Source organism: Rutidosis leptorrhynchoides, chromosome 2, assembly GCF_046630445.1.
Source record: "Rutidosis leptorrhynchoides isolate AG116_Rl617_1_P2 chromosome 2, CSIRO_AGI_Rlap_v1, whole genome shotgun sequence".
Taxonomy (NCBI): Eukaryota; Viridiplantae; Streptophyta; class Magnoliopsida; order Asterales; family Asteraceae; genus Rutidosis; species Rutidosis leptorrhynchoides.
The window spans coordinates 22,170,001-22,192,258 of record NC_092334.1 but is presented as its reverse complement, the minus strand read 5'-3'; the positions used below and the strand labels follow the sequence as shown (position 1 = coordinate 22,192,258).

General features: G+C 35.2%; 3 protein-coding genes across 4 annotated transcripts; 1 reads left to right on the top strand and 2 right to left on the bottom strand.

The window, feature by feature from the left end:
• Positions 1–5,766: 5,766 nt before the first annotated feature.
• Positions 5,767–6,385, bottom strand: LOC139890626 (UPF0057 membrane protein At2g24040-like). Its single transcript, XM_071873527.1, has 2 exons — positions 6,224–6,385; positions 5,767–6,151 (listed from the first exon to the last, which is right to left on the bottom strand). Exons 1-2 carry the CDS (start codon positions 6,308–6,310, stop codon positions 6,026–6,028), a joined length of 213 nt encoding a protein of 70 aa, XP_071729628.1. The 5' UTR covers positions 6,311–6,385; the 3' UTR covers positions 5,767–6,025.
• A 246-nt stretch (positions 6,386–6,631) lies between these two features.
• On the top strand, positions 6,632–10,719 carry LOC139890625 (nucleoid-associated protein At4g30620, chloroplastic-like). Its single transcript, XM_071873526.1, has 8 exons — positions 6,632–6,782; positions 7,174–7,319; positions 7,956–8,056; positions 8,163–8,202; positions 8,763–8,834; positions 9,391–9,447; positions 9,541–9,682; positions 10,427–10,719. The coding sequence occupies exons 1-7, from the start codon at positions 6,713–6,715 to the stop codon at positions 9,616–9,618; spliced, it is 564 nt and encodes a 187-aa protein (XP_071729627.1). The 5' UTR covers positions 6,632–6,712; the 3' UTR covers positions 9,619–9,682; positions 10,427–10,719.
• A 154-nt stretch (positions 10,720–10,873) lies between these two features.
• Positions 10,874–11,769, bottom strand: LOC139890624 (uncharacterized). 2 transcript variants are annotated; one of them, XM_071873524.1, is made up of 2 exons: positions 11,237–11,769; positions 10,874–11,167 (listed from the first exon to the last, which is right to left on the bottom strand). In XM_071873524.1, the coding sequence occupies exons 1-2, from the start codon at positions 11,631–11,633 to the stop codon at positions 11,064–11,066; spliced, it is 501 nt and encodes a 166-aa protein (XP_071729625.1). In that variant the 5' UTR covers positions 11,634–11,769; the 3' UTR covers positions 10,874–11,063. The 2 variants fall into 2 exon arrangements, with proteins under 2 accessions (XP_071729625.1, XP_071729626.1); XM_071873525.1 differs by having other exon boundaries at positions 11,273–11,769.
• Between the last annotated feature and the right edge of the window lie 10,489 nt (positions 11,770–22,258).

Genomic DNA, 22,258 nt, shown 5'->3' with positions numbered 1-22,258 from the left:
TACTTCCAAGATTGCAAGTTTACTTCCAAGTTTTCTAAATCCATTTCAAGTAATCATCCAAGATCAAGAAACCTTTGTTACTTACAGTAGGTTATCTTTCTAATACAAGGTAATAATCATATTCAAACTTTGGTTCAATTTCTATAACTATAACAATCTTATTTCAAGTGATGATCTTACTTGAACTTGTTTTCGTGTCATGATTCTGCTTCAAGAACTTCGAGCCATTCAAGGATCCGTTGAAGCTAGATCCATTTTTCTCTTTTCCAGTAGGTTTATCCAAGGAACTTAAGGTAGTAATGATGTTCATAACATCATTCGATTCATACATATAAAGCTATCTTATTCGAAGGTGTAAACTTGTAATCACTAGAACATAGTTTAGTTAATTCTAAACTTGTTCGCAAACAAAAGTTAATCCTTCTAACTTGACTTTTAAAATCAACTAAACACATGTTCTATATCTTTATGATATGCTAACTTAATAATTTAAAACCTGGAAACACGAAAAACACTGTAAAACCGAATTTACGCCGTCGTAGTAACACCGCGGGCTGTTTTGGGTTAGTTAATTAAAAACTATGATAAACTTTGATTTAAAAGTTGTTCTTCTGGGAAAATGATTTTTCTTATGAACATGAAACTATATCCAAAAATCATGGTTAAACTCAAAGTGTAAGTATGTTTTCTAAAATGGTCATCTAGACGTCGTTCTTTCGACTGAAATGACTACCTTTACAAAAATGACTTGTAACTTATATTTCCGACTATAAACCTATACTTTTTCTGTTTAGATTCATAAAATAGAGTTCAATATGAAACCATATCAATTTGATTCACTCAAAACGGAGTTAAAATGAAGAAGTTATGGGTAAAACAAGATTGGATAATTTTTCTCATTTTAGCTACGTGAAAATTGGTAACAAATCTATTCCAACCATAACTTAATCAACTTGTATTGTATATTATGTAATCTTGAGATACCATAGACACGTATACAATGTTTCGACCTATCATGTCGACACATCTATATATATTTCGGAACAACCATAGACACTCTATATGTGAATGTTGGAGTTAGCTATACAGGGTTGAGGTTAATTCCAAAATATATATAGTTTGAGTTGTGATCAATACTGAGATATGTATACACTGGGTCGTGGATTGATTCAAGATAATATATCGATTTATTTCTGTACATCTAACTGTGGACAACTAGTTGTAGGTTACTAACGAGGATAGCTGACTTAATAAACTTAAAACATCAAAATGTATTAAAAGTGTTGTAAATATATTTTGAACATAATTTGATATATATGTACATATTTGTTATAGGTTCGTGAATCGACCAGTGGCCATGTCTTACTTCCCGACGAAGTAAAAATCTGTGAAAGTGAGTTATAGTCCCACTTTTAAAATCTAATATTTTTGAGATGAGAATACATGCAGGTTTTATAAATGATTTACAAAATAGACACAAGTACGTGAAACTACATTCTATGGTTGAATTATCAAAATCGAATATGCCCCTTTTTATTAAAGTCTGGTAATCTAAGAATTAGGGAACAGACACCCTAATTGACGCGAATCCTAAAGATAGATCTATTGGGCCTAACAAACCCCATCCAAAGTACCGGATGCTTTAGTACTTAGAAATTTATATCATATCCGAAGGGTGTCCCGGAATGATGGGGATATTCTTATATATGCATCTTGTTAATGTCGATTACCAGGTGTTCACCATATGAATAATTTTTATCTCTATGTATGGGATGTATATTGAAATATGAAATCTTGTGGTCTATTGTTACGATTTGATATATATAGGTTAAACCTATAACTCACCAACATTTTTGTTGATGTTTTAAGCATGTTTATTCTCAGGTGATTATTAAGAGCTTTCGCTGTCGCATACTTAAATAAGGACGAGATTTGGAGTCCATGCTTGTATGATATTGTGTAAAAACTGCATTCAAGAAACTTATTTTGTTGTAACATATTTGTATTGTAAACCATTATGTAATGGTCGTGTGTAAACAGGATATTTTAGATTATCATTATTTGATAATCTACGTAAAGCTTTTTAAACTTTTATTGATGAAATAAAGGTTATGGTTTGTTTTAAAATGAATGCAGTCTTTGAAAAACGTCTCATATAGAGGTCAAAACCTAGCAACGAAATCAATTAATATGGAACGTTTTTAATCAATAAGAACGGGACATTTCAGTTGGATACCGATTTATGAATACTACAAATAGGAGTGTAATAATCATCATTCGGGGGTTGGATTCTGACATAAGCGATAGTCATTATACATTGACGGTATGAATGTCAGAATCTAACCCTCAGAAGTATTGATTGAGTGATCACATGGATCGCTAGAACATGACACAGTGATTGTGCATTTTGAGATTGAAATTTCATAGAAAATGATGCAATAATTTGTCGTAAATTTGTAAGAGAGAAACAACTCACTGGTAAGAAACACTTTTATAGCCGGTTACTAGGACACACTATGTTGCAATTCATCCTTATTTACATGATCATATTTCTTATTCGTCATAGGCGGGTATAAGCAGTGGCGGAACTTAAACCCGACCTCAAATGCGGTTGTCCAAACCTAATTTTTTTTCAATGACAAGGGGGTTATCACTAATAAAAACCTTAATTGGTAGTAAAAAAAGAAAAAAATTAGTGTAATTTTTTCTTTGAAATCCAGATGGGGCGGGTGCCCCCACATGTCCCTTAAATGTTCCGCCCTAGGTATAAGTCAAAGATGGGATTGGCTTAGGAGCAGCAGTTCCGAAATTAAGACATCTACGCATTGTTCGTTTCTTGGCTTTTGCATTTCTCATTGGTATGCCCAACCCTAATGAATCAAGTATGAAGGGGTTAAGCGTTTCGGGTTTCAGTCGGTTCCCGTTCACCTTTCCCCCTCATAGCCCGTTAATAGGTAGGGTGGTAAACTTATTATATGCCATGGTTCGTTACTTCGACAGGATTTTCAAATAATAATCATAAGGTCCCAAAAATATAACAACAATCACATCATCTTTTTGCACTAGAATTTATCTCGAATCTCCATGGTTTGAAATAGGTTTGATCACTTTAGAAACCCATCAAACTTAGTCGTAGAGTCGGATGTTTGTAAAACTCCCCAAGGATACCCTATGTGGCGGGAACAAGACTAATCCCACTGCGACGAGAGGTGTAAATTCTTGACACGAATTGAATGAGGCTCGAAGTCACGCTCATATTTACAAGGAGCTACCACATAGTGAGTCCGACTTCTAAGTCAACGGGTACCATTCGTGCCAAATGCGGTAGTTTCAAATGTTTATGTTGCTATTTTTTAAAAATAAAGTTTCTTAAAATTATATAGTTGTGAAATTATATGAACATAAATGACAAGGTCTAATGTAATGACTAGCATGATTTGTTATTTTTCTTTGGTACTCCGTATTTGATTTTATTTATTTATTTATTCGTACCAGAAGTCAGAAGTGCAGCAGCTATGTACTTATTTTGCTATAAAACGAAACCTAGTTTCTAGAAACAAATGTCTTTAATTACTTGTGATTGAAATGAATATGAAAGAAGTATTTTTAACTTCGTTTACAATGATCTTTAAGGATCACACCTTGACAAAAGCATATATAAACTACTTCAACCTAGCCATGATCACACTATATCAATAGGCATGGGTTAACCGAAACACCATGTGGTCCATGATCCCTTGGGTAGGCTTCTACAAACGTATTCGTCTCAGGACCACATTGAAAGTAGAGCCTGATACGTAGTGTTTCTTATTCTTGAGCAGAACACATGGGGGTACGTACCTAACAATCTTAAATGCAGAGGCTAGTTGATATTTTCATACAGCAACATTGTTGTATTCGACGGTGGAGAGTTTGCAGCTTCATAGGTACAAATTTAGGTGTGGTGTGTAAGGAATTTAATGAGCCCTAAACAAGAATCTAATAACCCTAGTTATCACCAATCGTGCAACAAACAGATAAATTACAAGAACACGCAAAGATAACGATAAAATAAAATGCAGTTAACGTAAAGAACAAGTAGTTTTAACATGGTTATGTCCAATCGTTTAATCTAACAAATGGTTTAGTTTACGGACAAACAGCGAGAGTTTTCTTATTGATTTTCGTAGGTGTTTAAGGTTATAACTTATAGGGCAAAAACGAATCCTTTCCAAAATCGATTAAATTGCTGGCTACCAATAATCTCGCGTTTTGCGAGCTACCCTCACGTAGTCACGTTTCACGATGCTTCCAAACGCGAAAACCTCACCGGGGATTGACTTCGAAATTTCTCCAGGCTCGCGTTTCGCGAGCTCTTTTTCACGATTTGCGAGATCAGCAGCTCCAGCAACTGTTTCGTTTTTCTTTTGTTTAACATCTTCAAACCCAACATGGTGAAGGACCAAAACGACTCGTATAAAGTCATATGTTACCAAGTTTTAGAACTAATATATGTTGGTGCGTTTTGCATGCACATTTCTAAAGATTCATGAGAAACTCCATAGCAATAGCAAATGTTAACTGCTTTAAGTTTAGGGCACCCAGATGCTATTTCCTGATGGATTCATCAGTTAAGTACTGATGTTGAAGACACCTGTTGAAAGTATGCAAAAGAATAACAATCTCTATTAAGATAGGAGATAAGCCTTAACAAAATCTGAAATAGGAGACAGAATATGAGGCTGCATACAAGATATAAAATTGAGTCTTGGGTAATGGAGAAAAACCGAAAACCGGTAAGTTAGCTGTTAGGTAACAGTTGGGTTAGGTTGGATTGACCCAAACCACTTACACATTGTATTTTATAAATAAAGACTGTCACACATTTGTATTTATACAATAATTCTATTATCTCATCTCAATCTGAATATATATTTTGAGATATTGTGCATTAGATTATTACTTTGTACAATTGTACGACTTTACATATTACTGCGCATTATATTATTGATGCTATCTGTCATACTGTTGTACATTACTGCTATATGTGTTTTCTTTTTTGGCCTATTCGTATGGTTTCATCTTCCTAGAAGCACATAACGCTTACAGGTACGTATGCCCGCACTTTCTCGTTTTATTGAGCTTTCCTGGCCGGAGGTCCCTCAGGAAGCAATCTCTTGGCTCTCGAGTAGAGGGTGGGACGATCTTATCTAGTCGCGGGTTCTATACCCGCGGGTGGAGTAGTGACTTCCCTCTAATCTAGGGTTCGAGGAATGATTGTCTACACTCCACCTCCCCCATACCCTACACTCGTGAGATTGTGTATTGTTGTTGTTGTTGTAATTGTACGACTTTCAACCTGTTCGATTTTAGCTATATTTTGTATTTTGGCTGTTTGAAGATTAGATAAACATAACCCCTTCATAACAAATGGGCCAGAAATGCCACCTCTGATTGGACATTCAAGATGCAACAAAAGCATTTATAAACATGTAAAACATTCAAGGTTTCAAAATCTTCATGCATCTTTATTGACATAACTCATAAACTCCAAAATGAATATCATAAGAAAGCTAAACAACCACCAAATCATGTAATACGCAAATCATCAAGACATCTTTCAACACGAACTATACCTCCATCCGACCGTCCATAGACTTACTTAAGTCCGATTTATATAGACTGTGAGAGTAGCCATGAGCCCAGGGCTAGTTACCAAAAAATAACATATAACATATCGTAATTACAATACAGTATCTCATATGGGTCGTCAATCTTGAAACACAATAACAACAAAAGATATAAACTTTCATCATTCATCATATCAAGTTCAAAACTTTTACAAGAACTGAAATACCCAAATTGAAAAGAACACATATAAAAGCTAAAAGGGTAGGTCATATCACAGTAGCAAACAGCTACTTCAAATATCACACTACAGCAGATTCATAAATAAACATAACACATAAATCAAACATGATCACACAGTATCATGTCATAAAGCCCACACAGATTCCTTTTTCAACCAATTAATCATATCATTGTGTTACGCAAGCGCCTCATAACGATCACCCTCGCGCTCAGGATTGACACAAAGGATGGCATAGAGAGCATAAATTATCCCAGGAAGATAACCCAAAATAGTCAACACCAAACAGATAAAGAACTCAACCTGAAACCAAAAGTAAATCTCAGTTGAACATTTTATCAAACAGTTGGTGTGCATATAAAAATTAATACTTACCGTGCAACAACCGTATCGGAGACACACACCGAGTGGTGGTAGGAGAACTGATAGTATGATCTCGCAGATAAGAAGACATGCCGACATTTTTACAGTAAGAAAGATTGATTTTTTTATTTTTTTTTTTAGTGTGAAAGAAAATGAGTTTGTGGGTTCAATAAATTGGGCGAGTTTTTGTCAGAAAAAAACGTGAGGTTTATTAAATTATGACCACTCATTGAATCATAAATTTTCATATAAGGTCCATCATTTATATTTATATTTCACAGTTTAGTCCTTGTAAAATATACATGTGTTAATAAGAGGGTTGAAGGTACTAATATCTGATTCGTGTGAGTAGGTACAGAACTACTGACACGTAAGCATATCCGGCTAATTTGATTTGATATTTTCTAAAATTTTCCATCTAATCCTTAATTTCTGCTACATTTTTTATTTTTATTTTTTTCCTTTCAAACCCTCACACACATTTTCACAACACCGATAAAAATGGCGTCGGCTAGCGGTTTCACAGCTCAGATTTCAAACTTCAATGGCGCTGCTTCATCCTCTTCTTTCCGTAATCATTCTCTCTCAAAACCTAATTTCATTGTGATTCTGCTCTTTCTCTTTATATTCAAATTTGATGTAATTTGTATTTGTGGTGCTTTATTATGTGACATTATTGTTGCTTTTTACTATTATCTTGTGATATTCTGTGTTAAATTAAGGATGCAGTGAAAGTTGAGAAAAAGAAAATTTAAAGGGGAAAATTATTGATGAAAAAATAGGGGAGTGTATTACTTAGCTTGTGAATTAGATTAATCCTAACACATGGAAGCTACATGAGGGAAGTTTGAGTAAATTGCTAATTTGTTTCATATAAGTATTTTACTCAAACATAAATTTTATCAAGGAATTAATTAACATGAATTGGTATTGATTGCGTTTATATCTTGCTGAATATGCAGAAAAAGCAAGTCTAAAACCAGCTTCAGTTGGTATGAGGACCCTATCTCAATCTGGTCATCGAAAACTTGTTAATAATCGTCGATCTCTTCATGTTGTCGCCTTATTTGGAGGAGGAAAGAAGGATGGTGACAAGGATGATGGAAAGGTAATATTTTTCTTCATGATTAAAACATCTTAACTTATAATGATCATAATATACGTATAATTGATAACTATATCGGCATACTAGCGACTGTCTTCTAAATATATGTGATATTACTATAGAGATGTTTCCATGATTGTATATCTAGCTTCATAGTAAGAACTATATTTTCATTATTAAAGGTGTCTCCGGACATCATATTTATTACGTATGAGTTATCAGAGGTGAAGTTCATTGTTGTTGATTATATTCATTTGATTACATTTACCAGAAACAGGATACCAATGTTCCATCAGTCCCAAAATGATTGAAATGTTTTTGGTTCTTAGCAAAGTTCGAATCCACTACTATTTACGTTGCCAAAATTGAAAATACAGCCTATTGATGGTTTTTGGCTCTCAAATTTCTCATATTGTGTCACTACTGAGGGGTATATTAGATATGTAGATATTAGTCCACTTTATATAAATTATTTCCTTAGACTAACACCACATTATCTGTTGTGAGATAAGGAGTATATATATTTTTATCCAGGTACAATGAGCTTTCATTATACCTTCTATGTGCAATGTACGGTCAGTGATGTGAAATATGATTGAAAAATTGATATATTCCATGTTCTTTTTTTATTGATATTAGGCAGGGGTTTTTGGAAACATGCAAAATCTATATGAGACTGTAAAGAAGGCACAAATGGTTGTCCAGGTTGAGGCAGTGCGTGTGCAAAAAGAACTTGCCATGTATGTATATTTTCTATTTGTATGTGAAAGTTGGATATTTGGATTGTATTTTTAGGCTCACTGGTTTCTTGTAAGTAAGTTATCTCGGCTATTTTTTTTATTGCAGAGCGGAGTTTGATGGTTATTGTGAAGGCGAGCTTGTAAAGGTATGTTGCCATATCCTCTAACGTTTTTTCTTCATGACTTAATAGGCTCACTATTACGTCAAATAGATATTAGGTTGAATTAAATGGTTCCTTGAGTATTAGTTAACTATCCATATGCTATAGAACTATATATTTTATTGCAGTAGTTAGTATGTTTTGCATTATATGGCTGAATCAATCAATCTTTATTGTTTGAGGCTCACCCAGGACTTCGTATTTTTAATGGTCTGGTAGTGGCATGTTTAGTTTTTGAGGAAATCGTATTTAAAGGAATTATTAAAACAAACTACTTGATGGACTATGTGTGTGGGTGTTCACTAACAGCCCAAGACTGCTGCACACTGGATCATGTGATCCAACTTGTAAGAGGTATGACATTGTACTATTGTAGTATGTAGATTCCAGCATGTGCAGACCATCGTAAAATAGTTTTCTGATTAGGTATTGTATTGTATATATAATATATGATGTTGCTACTGAGTGACTTTGTAGAAAAATTTCTAACTTGACTAATGAGACATGCTTTGATAAATAATAGTTTTCATATCTGAAATGCTTAGGTCACTCTTTCTGGGAATCAGCAACCGGTACGCACAGAGATTACCGAGGCTGCTATGGAATTGGGATCAGAAGTAAGTGTGTGTATTTATATACTATGTATCGTTATATATGTTTGATTTGTCAAATTTGTTGGGGGGGATAAACAGTATTTTATTCTTACGTCACATGGTTGACCTGTTTTGAGATATAACAAAATCTGAATCAATCCATTTTTAAGTAACTTGAAGAATATAATGCTAGCTAAATGGAACCAAAGCCAAATAGGTTGAACGGGTCGAAAGTCTCTTTAAGTAAAACCCTCTAAATCATATTATTCCATGAGATTATCATTGAAAAAAATTTCATGTTTTATAAAATAGTTTATGAAGATCTTTAATTGGAGTGACTTTACCCATTTACGCAACCCATTTTGACCAATTAGCCAACGTACCTCATTTGCCGATTTGCGACTTCCATTTATCTTCTTATGTGACAATAAAAATGGGCTCCTATCTACATAAACTTTGCAGACACTAAAAAATGATTCTTTATTAACTCAAAAGGTGTAGACAGTCTTTACTCTTTAGGTATCTTTTATTAAGGATGTAGTCGTTAATTAGCTTTGTATATCCCTCAACGTTCTTGCAGAAACTATCACTTCTGATTACTGAAGCATATAGGGATGCTCATCAAAAAAGTGTCCAGGTTCTTAAAATTATAATAAATATAATTATTTACCTCTTGACTGTTTCTGCTTGATAAGTTTATCTGTTTATCCCCTTCTCTCATAATATTCAGGCCATGAAAGCAAGGATGGGTGATCTTGCACAGAGCTTAGGAATGCCACCTGGCTTGGGTGACCAGTTGAAGCAATAATTATCCCCTCTTTCATATCATCTTCCAAAAATCTGCAGTTTTGTAGACTAACTGTGTGAAAAAGGTCTGCATTATACTCTAATATGATATAATATTTAGTGCTTTTAAAACAATAATGACATGATATTTAGTGAACCCCAGAGGTTTGAGAATCTCTGATAGAGACCCAAGTTCAATCCCCATGGGCAATAAAATATCTAGTGATTTTTAGTTATTATAGAATAGGAAATTTAATATTGCTTAAAATAGGTTCTATGCGATGATTCAGACTAGACTTCTAGAACTAGCGGGTGGGATGGACTGGATGATAATATTAAATTATTTCTAGCTGGTTAATTTTACTTGACGTGTTATTACTTTCTCTTTGACTATTTGTAAATCGCCGTTTAAAACTATAATATAGTGTTAAAACACAATCTTTCTTATGAAAAAGCCAATTTAGAAGGTTGGAAGGAGCGACTGTTTATGATCCTAGCTTATTGTAGGTTATATGCGTGACCAACACTGCAACCTGTAATAGAGACTCATGCCCCGTTTGGCTCACGGAATCCAATGCGATTCCGGCAGAATTGGAATTAAATTTAGACACCACGCATGTCTAGATTCCATTCCAATTCTGCCGGAATACCATTGGATTCCGTGAGCCAAACGGGGCCCGAGTTGTTTACTTGTTTAAGATTATGTGAAGTCATACAAAGTTGTGCTGTATTATTTGATTTATTGTTATAGTATATGATGTTATATATGATGTTATATCCAGATTCTCAACTGAAGTGCAACATGTATACTTTTTGCCTTCTTTCTGTAGGTTTCTTATCAGTTTCTCATTTAAAAGCTATGGAGTTTTTGTTAAATGGGGAAAAGGAAAACTCAGGGACCAACCAAGAAAGTTTAAATATGAATGTAAAGGAATTAAAAAGTCTCCTTAGATAAAATGTATAGCTTGAGCTGCTTTTTGTTAGTTTATGCTTCTGCCTAAATGATTGTTCAAGGGAATTATATGTTGGTTTAATTATATACATTTGATTGTGAAACTATTTACTCAATTGTACTCGATGAAAAAAATGCTCCATCTTTTATTATTGGCATAATATTCATTCATATCCATATCCATTTTGAACTATTATGAATGAATCCCTTAAAGTAATTTCATTAGTTGTATTCACAATATAACAATATACAGTTTTAATTTAAGAATTTGCTTATTAAACTGTCAAGAGACATAAGAATTTACAATACATGTAGACATCGTGAAATCATTCTTTAAGCCAGATCTGATGTTATGTATATATCTGACAATTAATAATAAGGGTAACCTGAATTTAATTAAAACAGTTGCTTGAAGACAGAATTAATGGCTTTGTTTAACAACAATTGGTATAATTAAAACATAACAAATTCAATGAATAAAGAATAAGGAGTATTATAAATCGTTTAATTATGCTTCAATCTATTGGGTCTGCTTGGCCACATGCAGGTTGACGTGCTGCACAAGCAACCACCTGTGCCCATTGCTTCAATCTTCTCTTCACCATTTCTGGGTTCTCCCCTGCAGTCATTTCGATACAATAAATCAGTCAAATTTGTTTATTTTGCAAAGTTAAATACAAAAACGCACCTAAATTAAATAGCGCCACAGTGGAATTGGTCGTACGAGGGCTACAAGGTTGAGGTGGTGAGTCACCACAATTAGAGGTGGTGGTAGACGAATTCGAACTAGGAGTTGGTGGTAATGATGTGGCGTAGTAAAGATCAAGAGCCGGGAACGTTTTAGAGAGCTTGTTTGGTTCAGAAGCAAAGTTAAATCCGAGATCAACACATCCTTTGAGCTCATTGATATCTTCTATGGTTATCAAGCTCTTGGTTCGTCTATGCAGTCGCTGGTGTTGGTGGTGGTTGTCTTTTTGTCTAAGCCACGCCTCTTCACGATTAAAATCTGACAATGACTTCTGTTTGTGAAGAGGTGACGGCTTAGACAACTTTGGCGGCGTAGAAGTTGAATTTTGATGTGACATCGTTGAATAATATAAATTTTATAAATATAAATAAAAGTTATGGATCCGCAACTAGTTGCTGACACGACTGTTGTTGCTGACAGATGATAACGGTCGCCCCGGGTCCGGAGACCACTAGGGGAAGGTTATTTGACAATGTGTGTTATGGTTAAGCAATCAAGTACAAGTTTTGGGTTTAGAGGATGGTTTGTGGTTAGTTATATATAATTGAAGGTGGTGGGAGGTGACGGCGTGTGGTGGGATCCATATGGCAAATTAAGATTGGTTGGTTGGTTCATGTGAGTTGTGAATGTGACCTGTTTTATTATTATTATTATTATAAGTTTTGGTGATTTAATGTTTTATGACAACGTGATTTAAAAGGTTGCTTAGGTTGGCCGGAATTAGAAAGCATAAAGTTACAACAGATCAAGATTGCAAAGCATGAAAGGCTTTGGGGCTAAACAAAATAATAAATGCACGTTACTTATTATAATTCATTTTCAAATTTTTTTAGAATATATTATAAATATAAATATATCATTTGAAACCATTAATTTACTGTTCACATCTATTTTATATTCCTGAGGGTATTTTAGTCTTTTTACTTATCATATATGTATTATATATTCATTCATTGTTTATGTGGATGGTATCTTAATTGTTTTTTTAGGCGGTTTGTTTCTTTTCCCTTGACTTTGGTCTAGCTCTTTGTGGTTGTTGAGTTTGTCTTTTCGTTTGGTTGTTTGTTTTAGGCCTTGTTAGATAGTTGTTTTTCTTTTTGGCCAACTTTTCGGTCTTGTTAGTCGTTGATATTTTCGTTTGTGGTTTGCTTGTTTTGTGAGGTATGATGCCTTTATTCGTTTTTTTTTTTGTTTGGTTTGTTGTATCTTGTGTTAAGGCCTTCATCGATTTGATGAAGTGTCCTATTTTATTTATAAAAGTTTCTTGTTTTTCAAAAAATAATATTCAATATTCATGAGAATGGTAAAAATATATTTAATTGTAAATATTTTATCTCTTTCTTAAAGTATATAATTAGAGGTGTTTAAACTAGGTTGTATTAATTTTATAAACTTTTTTATGAATCTAATATTTTTTAATTTTTTTCGTTTAATTTTGAATATGATATAGATCTAGTAATACTAAGCAAAAGTTACAAATCCATGATAAAGATACAATTGTAACATCTCCTAACTTTAATGATAGTCATATGTGTGTCAATCACAAATTTTTTATTTTCCAAATAATTCTACTCCTCACATCTCCCTCATTTTCTCTATTCTTTTCATCATATCCTTCATTTAAATTCATAATAACCACCCTATTCCAACAAAAGAAAACATCAACAATTTCATAAAAATTGTAGACAACAATTGACATAAACAGGAGAAACAATATATACAAAATATAAATATGGTAAGATATGGGAATGTGATGAAGCAAATCGAGAAGCAACAACCACGCGCCGCCAATGCAATGGGCAAAGATCAGGTTCTACACCAAACGTCAAAGGGTGCACCAAAGTCGCCCCTAACCATGATGTTGGGTGGGCTTGTGGTCATCGGGGGCCTTGCGTATTTTACATTGTATTCTCTTAAGAAGCCTGAGGCTACGGCCTTAGATGTGGCCAAAGTTTCAACAGGTACGGCTACAACAGAAAATACTCGTCCACAAAAATGACTAATGAATTGCTAATCAGTATATGTGAGAGTAGAGCACCAAGACCTGTTTCATAGTTGATTCAATGATTTGTTGTTATAGTTAACTTGATACATGTTTGTAATTTTCATCTTGTAACCTTTTATACGTAATTTACTAAATGAATAAAGGCGTTGACGTAATAGAGATAAAGTTTGTTAATGTGTGTAATCAATTCTGAAAATTTTAATTATGATCATGTATGTTACATATTATTTTTACTATTGTGTCATCATAATTCATAACGAAGTGTTACATTACAATATAAAGTTTACAGATTTATACATAAGATTTACATTTTTACATCGATAAATACAACATATATACCGTAATAGATAGGCTATAATCTCGAGTTTTTTTTTATGAAAGAAAAGATTGAAATGAAAAAAAGAAAGAAAGTGAGATCTTTACAATTTAAAATGTAAGACTTCTAAGAAAAACGATGCTAAATCATTAATTCAATTCTTTTTCTTTCTTATCAAAAATTTGAGAACATAAAACATTATTTGTTTCTTTCCTCTACTATCATTTCTCCCAAAAACATAACTCTGAACAATTTGATGGAGTATCATGTGTGTGGGATCGAAGTTAATGCAATGATGATAAGTCCAAGTATATAGAGAATGTTTAAAGTAGTTTTTGTTGGTGCACGATTTGAGCTTCGATTTCGTGTTTATAAGTTGTTTTGATGATCAATCAAAGTAGTAGACATGTGTGTGCGATGGTGTATGATGAAATTGATAAACAAACATAGATCTAAACAATAAACATGTAATATTAATCAGATGTTCGTTACAATGGATTGTAGGTGGAATCAATACCAAGATTGGATTGATTCCACAAGCTTTCTTGAACAATTGGTGGGGATGGGGGATTGAGAGCAAACACACACAAAGGTGTTCTCTCAAAATGACTAAGGTTGTGCACGATTTGAGCCTCGATTTCGTGTTTATAAGTTGTTTTGATGATCAATCAAAGTAGTAGACATGTGTGTGCGATGGTGTATGATGAAATTGATAAACAAACATAGATCTAAACAATAAACATGTAATATTAATCAGATGTTCGTTACAATGGATTGTAGGTGGAATCAATACCAAGATTGGATTGATTCCACAAGCTTTCTTGAACAATTGGTGGGGATGGGGGATTGAGAGCAAACACACACAAAGGTGTTCTCTCAAAATGACTAAGGTTGTGCACGATTTGAGCTTCGATTTCGTGTTTATAAGTTGTTTTGATGATCAATCAAAGTAGTAGACATGTGTGTGCGATGGTGTATGATGAAATTGATAAACAAACATAGATCTAAACAATAAACGTGTAATATTAATCAGATGTTCGTTACAATGGATTGTAGGTGGAATCAATACCAAGATTGGATTGATTCCACAAGCTTTCTTAAACAATTGGTGGGGATGGGGGATTGAGAGCAAACACACACAAAGGTGTTCTCTCAAAATGACTAAGGTTTTGGGGTTGGTGATTTGTGAGGTGTAACATTGTATTTATACCTCATACAATGTTACTTACAATTAATTACACAAATCACCCTTAAACGTTTAACGATCAAACCTAAATGCGTTTATTTAATTGACAACGAAACTCGTATCTAAATTGATAGGATTTTGTCCCAACAATCTCCCCCTAAGATGTGAGTTGTGTCATACGCAATACATCTAAATCTACACCAACTCGCATCTTTAATCGAACAGGATAAAATCCTATCAATCTCCCCCTAAGATGTGAGTTGTGTCCGACTCTTCTTCATCTTCTCGAACTTTACTTTGCTAGAGCTCGAAGTGTGGACGTCTTTGAAGCTCTTTACATTGATGATGTTCACAACAAAAAACTCTTCAACTTTAGCTATCCCCTGATTGCGGCGGATTTGATAAGATCTTCACAAAGAATTTCTTTAGACATTTAATCTTCACAACATCATTTGTTGAAGCATTATGATTCTTGAATTGAGTGATGGAACTGAGAGCATTAAACTTGATGAATAAATATTTGAATGCTCCCCCTCAGTTGTTGAATAAACTTGCGATGCGGAAGCGTTGAGTAGTGGACATCACTCAATCTTAAATAACTACTCTGAAGATTGACTTTGAGTTGCGGAAGCGTGAGTAGAAGACCCTTTGTAACTTGTTGTTAGAAATAACATTATCTTCTCTTTAATCAACCATTTGACATTTGACATTTGACATTCTTGAATCTTCACGTGCACCATGCTTGGTTGGTCGATACAACAAATTACAATTAAATCTCAATAACTTTTATGACATTGTGTAAGGTAGGTTGTGCCATCCACAACTATTCCTTGATTTTAGGAATGTGGCACGGTACAAGTATCAAACTCTAACAAAATCACTCCGGGTTAAAAGGAGCAAGATGAGCAAGATACAGGAGTTTTTGTGATAAATATTTGATCCTCAGGGAAAATAGGATCTTAAAAAAAACGTTTTTAGTTTTGTAAAAATCAAGCTAGTTGTTACACTGGACATATTTAAAACGTGCATGCTAGTTGTTATACTAGACAATTTTTCTGTAACCAAAACTTTTTCCGAATTTGGGGACCTCACCGGAATTGGTAGGTCCAAGTTTAACCTCGGTGGATGTTGAGGATGATTGGTAACTGAAGTTCCAGTCGGCTTTAGCAAGCTATCCGCTCCCATGATTGAAGTATCATGGAACTTTTGTACGACTTTGCCGCTCTTGGTTGTACCAAGCCTTCCAACAGTACCTAACACCGCATTGGTGTCGGTCAAAATCGATATAATGTAGGAAGATGTTACATCGAGTCCCAGAGTCATTGATATGTCATGAGGTGACACATCTCTTTCAGTTGTTGCACTCTCCAAGGAGTGTGTGTGGTTAGGCTTAGAAGCTGACTGATCTTATAAGGAGATCATCCTTCCATAGGTCTGATAAATCTACCGAAGTAGTGTCATATTGCCTCTCCGTTGGACGAAACAGATCTCCCTCATCAAGATAAGTTTGACCTCCAGGCCCCGTTTGATGTTGAGGCTCAACCTCATCATTTTGATGAGTGTCATCAGGAGGACTTCTAGCCGATAAGCAAGGTTCCTTTTCAAGATTTTTCGAAACCCCTTCAGCCATTCTGGACTACAACTTCTGACTTAATCCAAACAGTTGTGTCTTAGCAGAAGACTTTACTTCCTTTTGAGGTGACTTTACACCTTTATCAATTGATTTTGAGGATAAGATAATATAACCTACTTGTAACAACCCAACCCGTTAACCTTCCGAAAATGTGCCTTTAAAAAAAAAAAAATCTGGAGCAGTTGATCTGGACGGCGTCCAAAAGCTTGGACGGCGTCCAGCTCTTAATACTGGGACGGCGTTCAGACATCTGGGACGGCGTCCAGATGTACTAAAACATTCTGATCAGTTTACAAACACACGCGGGCGAAAAACCCTCTTCCCGACACTTTTAAACCAACACACTTTCACAATATATTACAATAGGTTAAACTAAGAGTTTTTCATAATAAAAACCGAGTTTTACGACACCGGACCCACATCGACCCAAAATACCACAAGTGACTATTTCGACCCATTAGTTTATACAAAACATAGACCGAGCATGGGATTGGGGACACGCTACCCAATCCTAAACAAATCCCCAAAGCAAGTCTTCTAAAGCAACTACGCAAGTCCACTAGTCCCCGCGTTTACCCGAGCCACCGCATCCGTGCAATCTACAAAAATGTAAACAACGAGAGGGTAAGCTAACGCTTAGTGAATGATAATATACTACATACATATATATGTATAAAATGGACACGCCACACAAATATCAAATACCGCATACTGAAGCATCCAAGCATAAAGGCAAGCTAGTCTAAGCATACCGTAAGATCACTAAGCAACGAGCTAAAGATACATCAACAAAATATAAGTTCACCAACAACGATGTGAACAATGCCAATAAGCTACACCCGGAGGGTTAGCTACATCACGACAATACAACATTATATGTATACAATATATATATATATATATATATATATATATATATATATATATATATATATATATATATATATATATATATATATATATATATATATATATATATATCGAATAACATAAATTGCTTACGCTTACAACACAATAACCATGGTTAACCAAATCTTCGCAAGGGAATGACTTCGCGAAACAAGTCATCGATGTTCATAACATCCGTTAGGGTACTTAACACCTCGTACCACTAACCCCTAGGGTGGCACCTTAACACCTCGGCACTTCACCCCGAGTGGCATCTTAACACCTCGATGCTTCACTCATTATTTTACGGAGTGGTGTCTTAACACCTCGACACTACACCCCTAGGTGGCATCTTAACACCTCGATGCTTCACCCCGAGTGGCATCTTAACACCTCGATGCTTCACTCGTCACGTGAAACGTGGTGTCTTAACACCTCGACACTACGCATTTCACGCTACCACAAATAGATACATTATATACCTACACATATAATTATTCCACTCACTATATTAACCCTTCGTCATTGGGGTTATATAAGTCCACATCACACGCCCATGTGATAACGTACACACAAAGTGTGCACCTCGCCAACGTGGTCAACCAAAATGCACAACCGTGCCAATTGGACCTATACACAAGTCCAATAATTCCACCTATACGAGAAGCGAGCTCTACAAGCGAGAACCCCTTCTCCCGACCCGCACCCATCCTACACATACATATGCATATAGGATATTAACACTCACCTAGTCGTCTTGATGAATGCTTCCAAATAAACCGCCACGCGCCAATGGAAAGTACCTAATCCATCATCACAAACACAACAACACAATTAGGGTTGACTTACAAGTCAACCCATATGACACTTAGTGCAAATTCGACCCAAATGCACTTTCAAGCACAAACCGCGTCCAAACTAACCAATAATCACTAACACGAGTGAAACTGGTCCTAACACACCGAATAAACCCGAACACAAGTGTTAAACACTCGTCTTGCCCATTTTGACACCAAAACCCTAATTCGACCCATTTCAAAATTAGGTAACCAAACACACCCAAAAGTGTTCCAACACTTCCATAATCACTAACCCTAGTGATTAAAATCAAAATCAAACCCTAATCAAGGCTAAAACGTCAACCAACCCAAAACCCGCCAAGTGACAAGATTAACAAGTCACCATGAACCTACTTCATCATCTAAAAGGGTTTCACAACAATCTAGCTTAAAACCCTAACTTGAACATCAAATCTAACAAATGAAATTCGGAGTTTGAGCTTACCAATACCACCACAACGTGGCTAGGAGCGAGATGAACAACTTTAGAACCCGAGCTTTTGCGAGAATCCGACTCCTTCTTCTCCAAATCCACCTCTCTCTCTCTAAAACCCTCCTCTCTCTCTAGATAAGGTTGAGAGTGTTTGTGAGGATGAAATATCATCCACAAATGACCAAGGAACCAGCCTTGAAGGCTCCAAACCGGCATTCAAGTGAATTTACCATTTTACCCCTTTTTAATTAATTAAAACAGCTGGCTCAACAGACAGTTTGGACGGCGTCCCGAATCTTGGACGGCGTCCCGTCCTTCTTTGCTGGACGGCGTCCCGAAGGTTGGACGACGTCCCGATCTACTGCAAAATCAGAAACAGAAACAGGGTCTTACAACTCTCCCCCACTTAAACACTATCGCGTCCTCGCGATCTGCAACACGTAACCGAACAGACCTCACTCAACGGTCCTCAAACATAGCCCCAATCCGAGTTTTCTAGGCAACTCTTCCCCATGAATCACCTTTAACAACCGAAATCGTCGCACGCGATTTATCAAATCACACTTCGAGCACCAAGACCATGCTCCATCCCTCACATCGGGAAAAACTCAACCAATCTCGAACCGAAATATCAAACCTCTAGCGTACCATTACCAAGTACAATGCTAAAAGCAACCAAGTCTCAATCCTAAAGTCAACAATCCGAAACGATGAAGACCGATCCAAACGAATCCTTACGGATAACACCAATCACTAACATCCATTGTAGTGCGCAATTAGACCAATGCGCAACTACCGTAACATCATAACAAACGGTTTAAACCTATAGCGCCCAAGACGATCATGTCAACTCTAGATCCCAAGGCGTACAAAATCAACGATCGTCACACCCGTAACAACACGTGAGCGAAACACGGCTATCGCATCACTAAATCATACAACATGGTCCTCGCGACCCCACCTCCGGCGTATAAAACAACCAATAGTTCCCACAACACGGTCCTTACGACCCACCATCGGCGTATAAAACAACCGATAGATCACACCACACGAAGGCTGGCCGAAAACACACGCGATCCACTACCATGATGAAGTCAGCGGCTCCGAAGATCATGCTTCACCAATCAACAACCATGATGAAGTCAGCAGACCCGAAGATCATGCTTCACCAATCAATAACCATGATGAAGTCAGCGGACCCTAAAGGTCATGCTTCACCAATCTCAATACCGGATGAAGTCAGCGGACCCTAAAGGTCATGCTTCACCGATATAACACCTCGCTCATGATGAAGTCAGCGGACCCCGAAGGTCATGCTCCATCAATCGCATACTCCCATGATGAAGTCAGCGGACCCTAAAGGTCATACTTCATTAATCAACAATCCCATGATGAAGTCAGCGGACTCCGAAAGTCATGCTTCATCATTCATCAATACCACGATGAATTCAGCGGACCCCGAATGTCATGCTTCATCAATCACATACGTACTTTCGGCCTCAAACAACGAGTAGTGCAACATCGCGCTCTGTTACACTATAGTTGATTGTTCTGCGAGGTGTATATGAAATAGCTTTATATTTTACTAGGAAAAACTATTAAATATGATACAATTTTACACAAGATATTTATTTATTTATAGAATGGATATACCTAAACCTTGCTACAACACTTATAGGCAGTGTACCTAATCGTACAGTAGTGTAGTTTTTAGTAAGTCCGGTTCGTCCACAGGGAATCTTTTAAACAAAGCTTAACGCTATATTAGTTTTAATTTATAAAAATACAAATATATATATATAAGTAATATTATTATTATTATAAAGGGGGGTTTTTACCGTTTAATGACCGGTTTGTCGATTTTTAAAACTTTAGTCGCAGTTAAAACCTAATGTAAAATATTAAATAAATAAAAGGCTTAATTTAAAGCGTAAAGTAAATAACGATAATGAAATTACGATAAATAAAAGTGCGACAAAATAAAATTGCGATAATTAAAAATACGATAATTAAAAGTGCAATTAAATACAATGATAATAAATAAAAGTACGATAATTAGAAGTGCAATTAAATATAAAATAAAGGAAATTAAATATGAAATAAAATAAGTATGCTTATTTAAACTTCCGTATTCATGATGTTTGACGTGTTGATTTTAGTTTTATGCCCATGGGTTAATTGTCCTTTGTCCTGGATTATTTAATATGTCCGTATGGTTTTTGTCCATAACAGTCCATCAATCATAAATATAAAGTGCGAGTGTCCTCGTCAAATTATCCTTATACCCGAAGTTAAATATTCCAACTAATTGAGGACTTAAACTGTAACAAGGTTTTATTACTTTGTTTAATAATTACACCAGGTTATCGACTGCGTGTAACCCAAGGTTTTAATACTTTGTTATCAATTATGCCAAGTGTCCTTGTACATAATTTTACCCCTGTTTTAATAATTCCATAGACTATTAATCCATTCCCGCGTCCGGTTAAATGAACGATTATTCGTACATATAAATACCCCGCCCATCGTGTCCGATCGAGTGTATATGGTTATTTATAGGGACGTCCAATTGTAAATCTTTATATTAAAATTAACAAACTATCATTTAGTTAAATAAATATAAAGCCCATTAATAGCCCATAGTCTAATTTCCACAAGTGTCGTTCTTTTGTTCAAACCCCAATTATGGTACAAAGCCCAATTACTCAATTTTAGTAATTAGCCCAACATCATGATTACTTCGTTTTAAATAAGCATAATAATAACTTAGCTACGAGACATTAAATTAAAAAGGTTGAACATAACTTACAATGATTAAAAATAGCGTAGCGTTACACGGACAGAATTTCGACTTACACCCTTACAACATTCGCTAACATACCCTTATTATTAGGATTTAAAATTAAAATTAAAATTAAAATATAAATATATATATATATATATATATATATATATATAAGTTTACGTAGGATGGAAAGAAAAAGATATATAAAACGTTCAGAATGCGCGAGCTTTTATAGGCATTTTTGTCCAGGACAGCTCCGCGAGTCGCGGTATTTTTGCACTACAAACTCTGCAAGTCACGGAGTTCGTAAATCCAGCTCACACAAGTTTGGATCCTAGTCTGCCGACGGTTTTAATATATAAATATAATTTATATATAATTTATATAATTAATTATATATTATATTATATTTATATACATAGTTAACTTGTAATTTTTAGTCCGTTGCGTCGAGCGTTGAGAGTTGACTCTGGTCCCGGTTCCGGATTTTCGAACGTCCTTGCGTACTATTTTATATGGTGTACTTTGCGTTTTGCGTCTTGTACTCTTGTCATTTTTAGACGTTTCTCATCAATAATTTGAACCTTTTTGATTGTATCTTGTACTTTTTAGCTTTTTGGACCTTTGCGTCTTCAATTCGTCGAATCTGCCTTTTGTCTTCACCTTTTAATATTTAAATTAATATCACTTGTAAATAGAACAATTGCAACTAAAAGCTTGTCTTTCTTGAGGGATAATGCTATGAAATATATGTTCGGTTTTAGCATTATCAAATATTCCCACACTTGAGTGTTGCGTGTCCTCAAGCAATATAGTCTTGAAATACTAGAATCACTTCTTTATTCTTCACACTTTGTACATCAGTGATTTCTTTATG

What these genes read in the sequence shown, in the direction of transcription:
- LOC139890625 (XM_071873526.1), top strand. Translation starts at nt 6,713, where the DNA reads ATGGCGTCGGCTAGCGGTTTCACAGCTCAGATTTCAAACTTCAATGGC. An exon ending in GTGACAAGGATGATGGAAAG is followed by an intron (nt 7,320 to 7,955) that starts GTAATATTTTTC and finishes TATTGATATTAG; the next exon opens with GCAGGGGTTTTTGGAAACAT. An exon ending in CTCATCAAAAAAGTGTCCAG is followed by an intron (nt 9,448 to 9,540) that starts GTTCTTAAAATT and finishes CATAATATTCAG; the next exon opens with GCCATGAAAGCAAGGATGGG.
- LOC139890626 (XM_071873527.1), bottom strand. Translation starts at nt 6,310, where the DNA reads ATGTCGGCATGTCTTCTTATCTGCGAGATCATACTATCAGTTCTCCTA. An exon ending in TCCGATACGGTTGTTGCACG is followed by an intron (nt 6,152 to 6,223) that starts GTAAGTATTAAT and finishes TTTTGGTTTCAG; the next exon opens with GTTGAGTTCTTTATCTGTTT.
- LOC139890624 (XM_071873524.1), bottom strand. Translation starts at nt 11,633, where the DNA reads ATGTCACATCAAAATTCAACTTCTACGCCGCCAAAGTTGTCTAAGCCG. An exon ending in TGTGGCGCTATTTAATTTAG is followed by an intron (nt 11,168 to 11,236) that starts GTGCGTTTTTGT and finishes AAATGACTGCAG; the next exon opens with GGGAGAACCCAGAAATGGTG.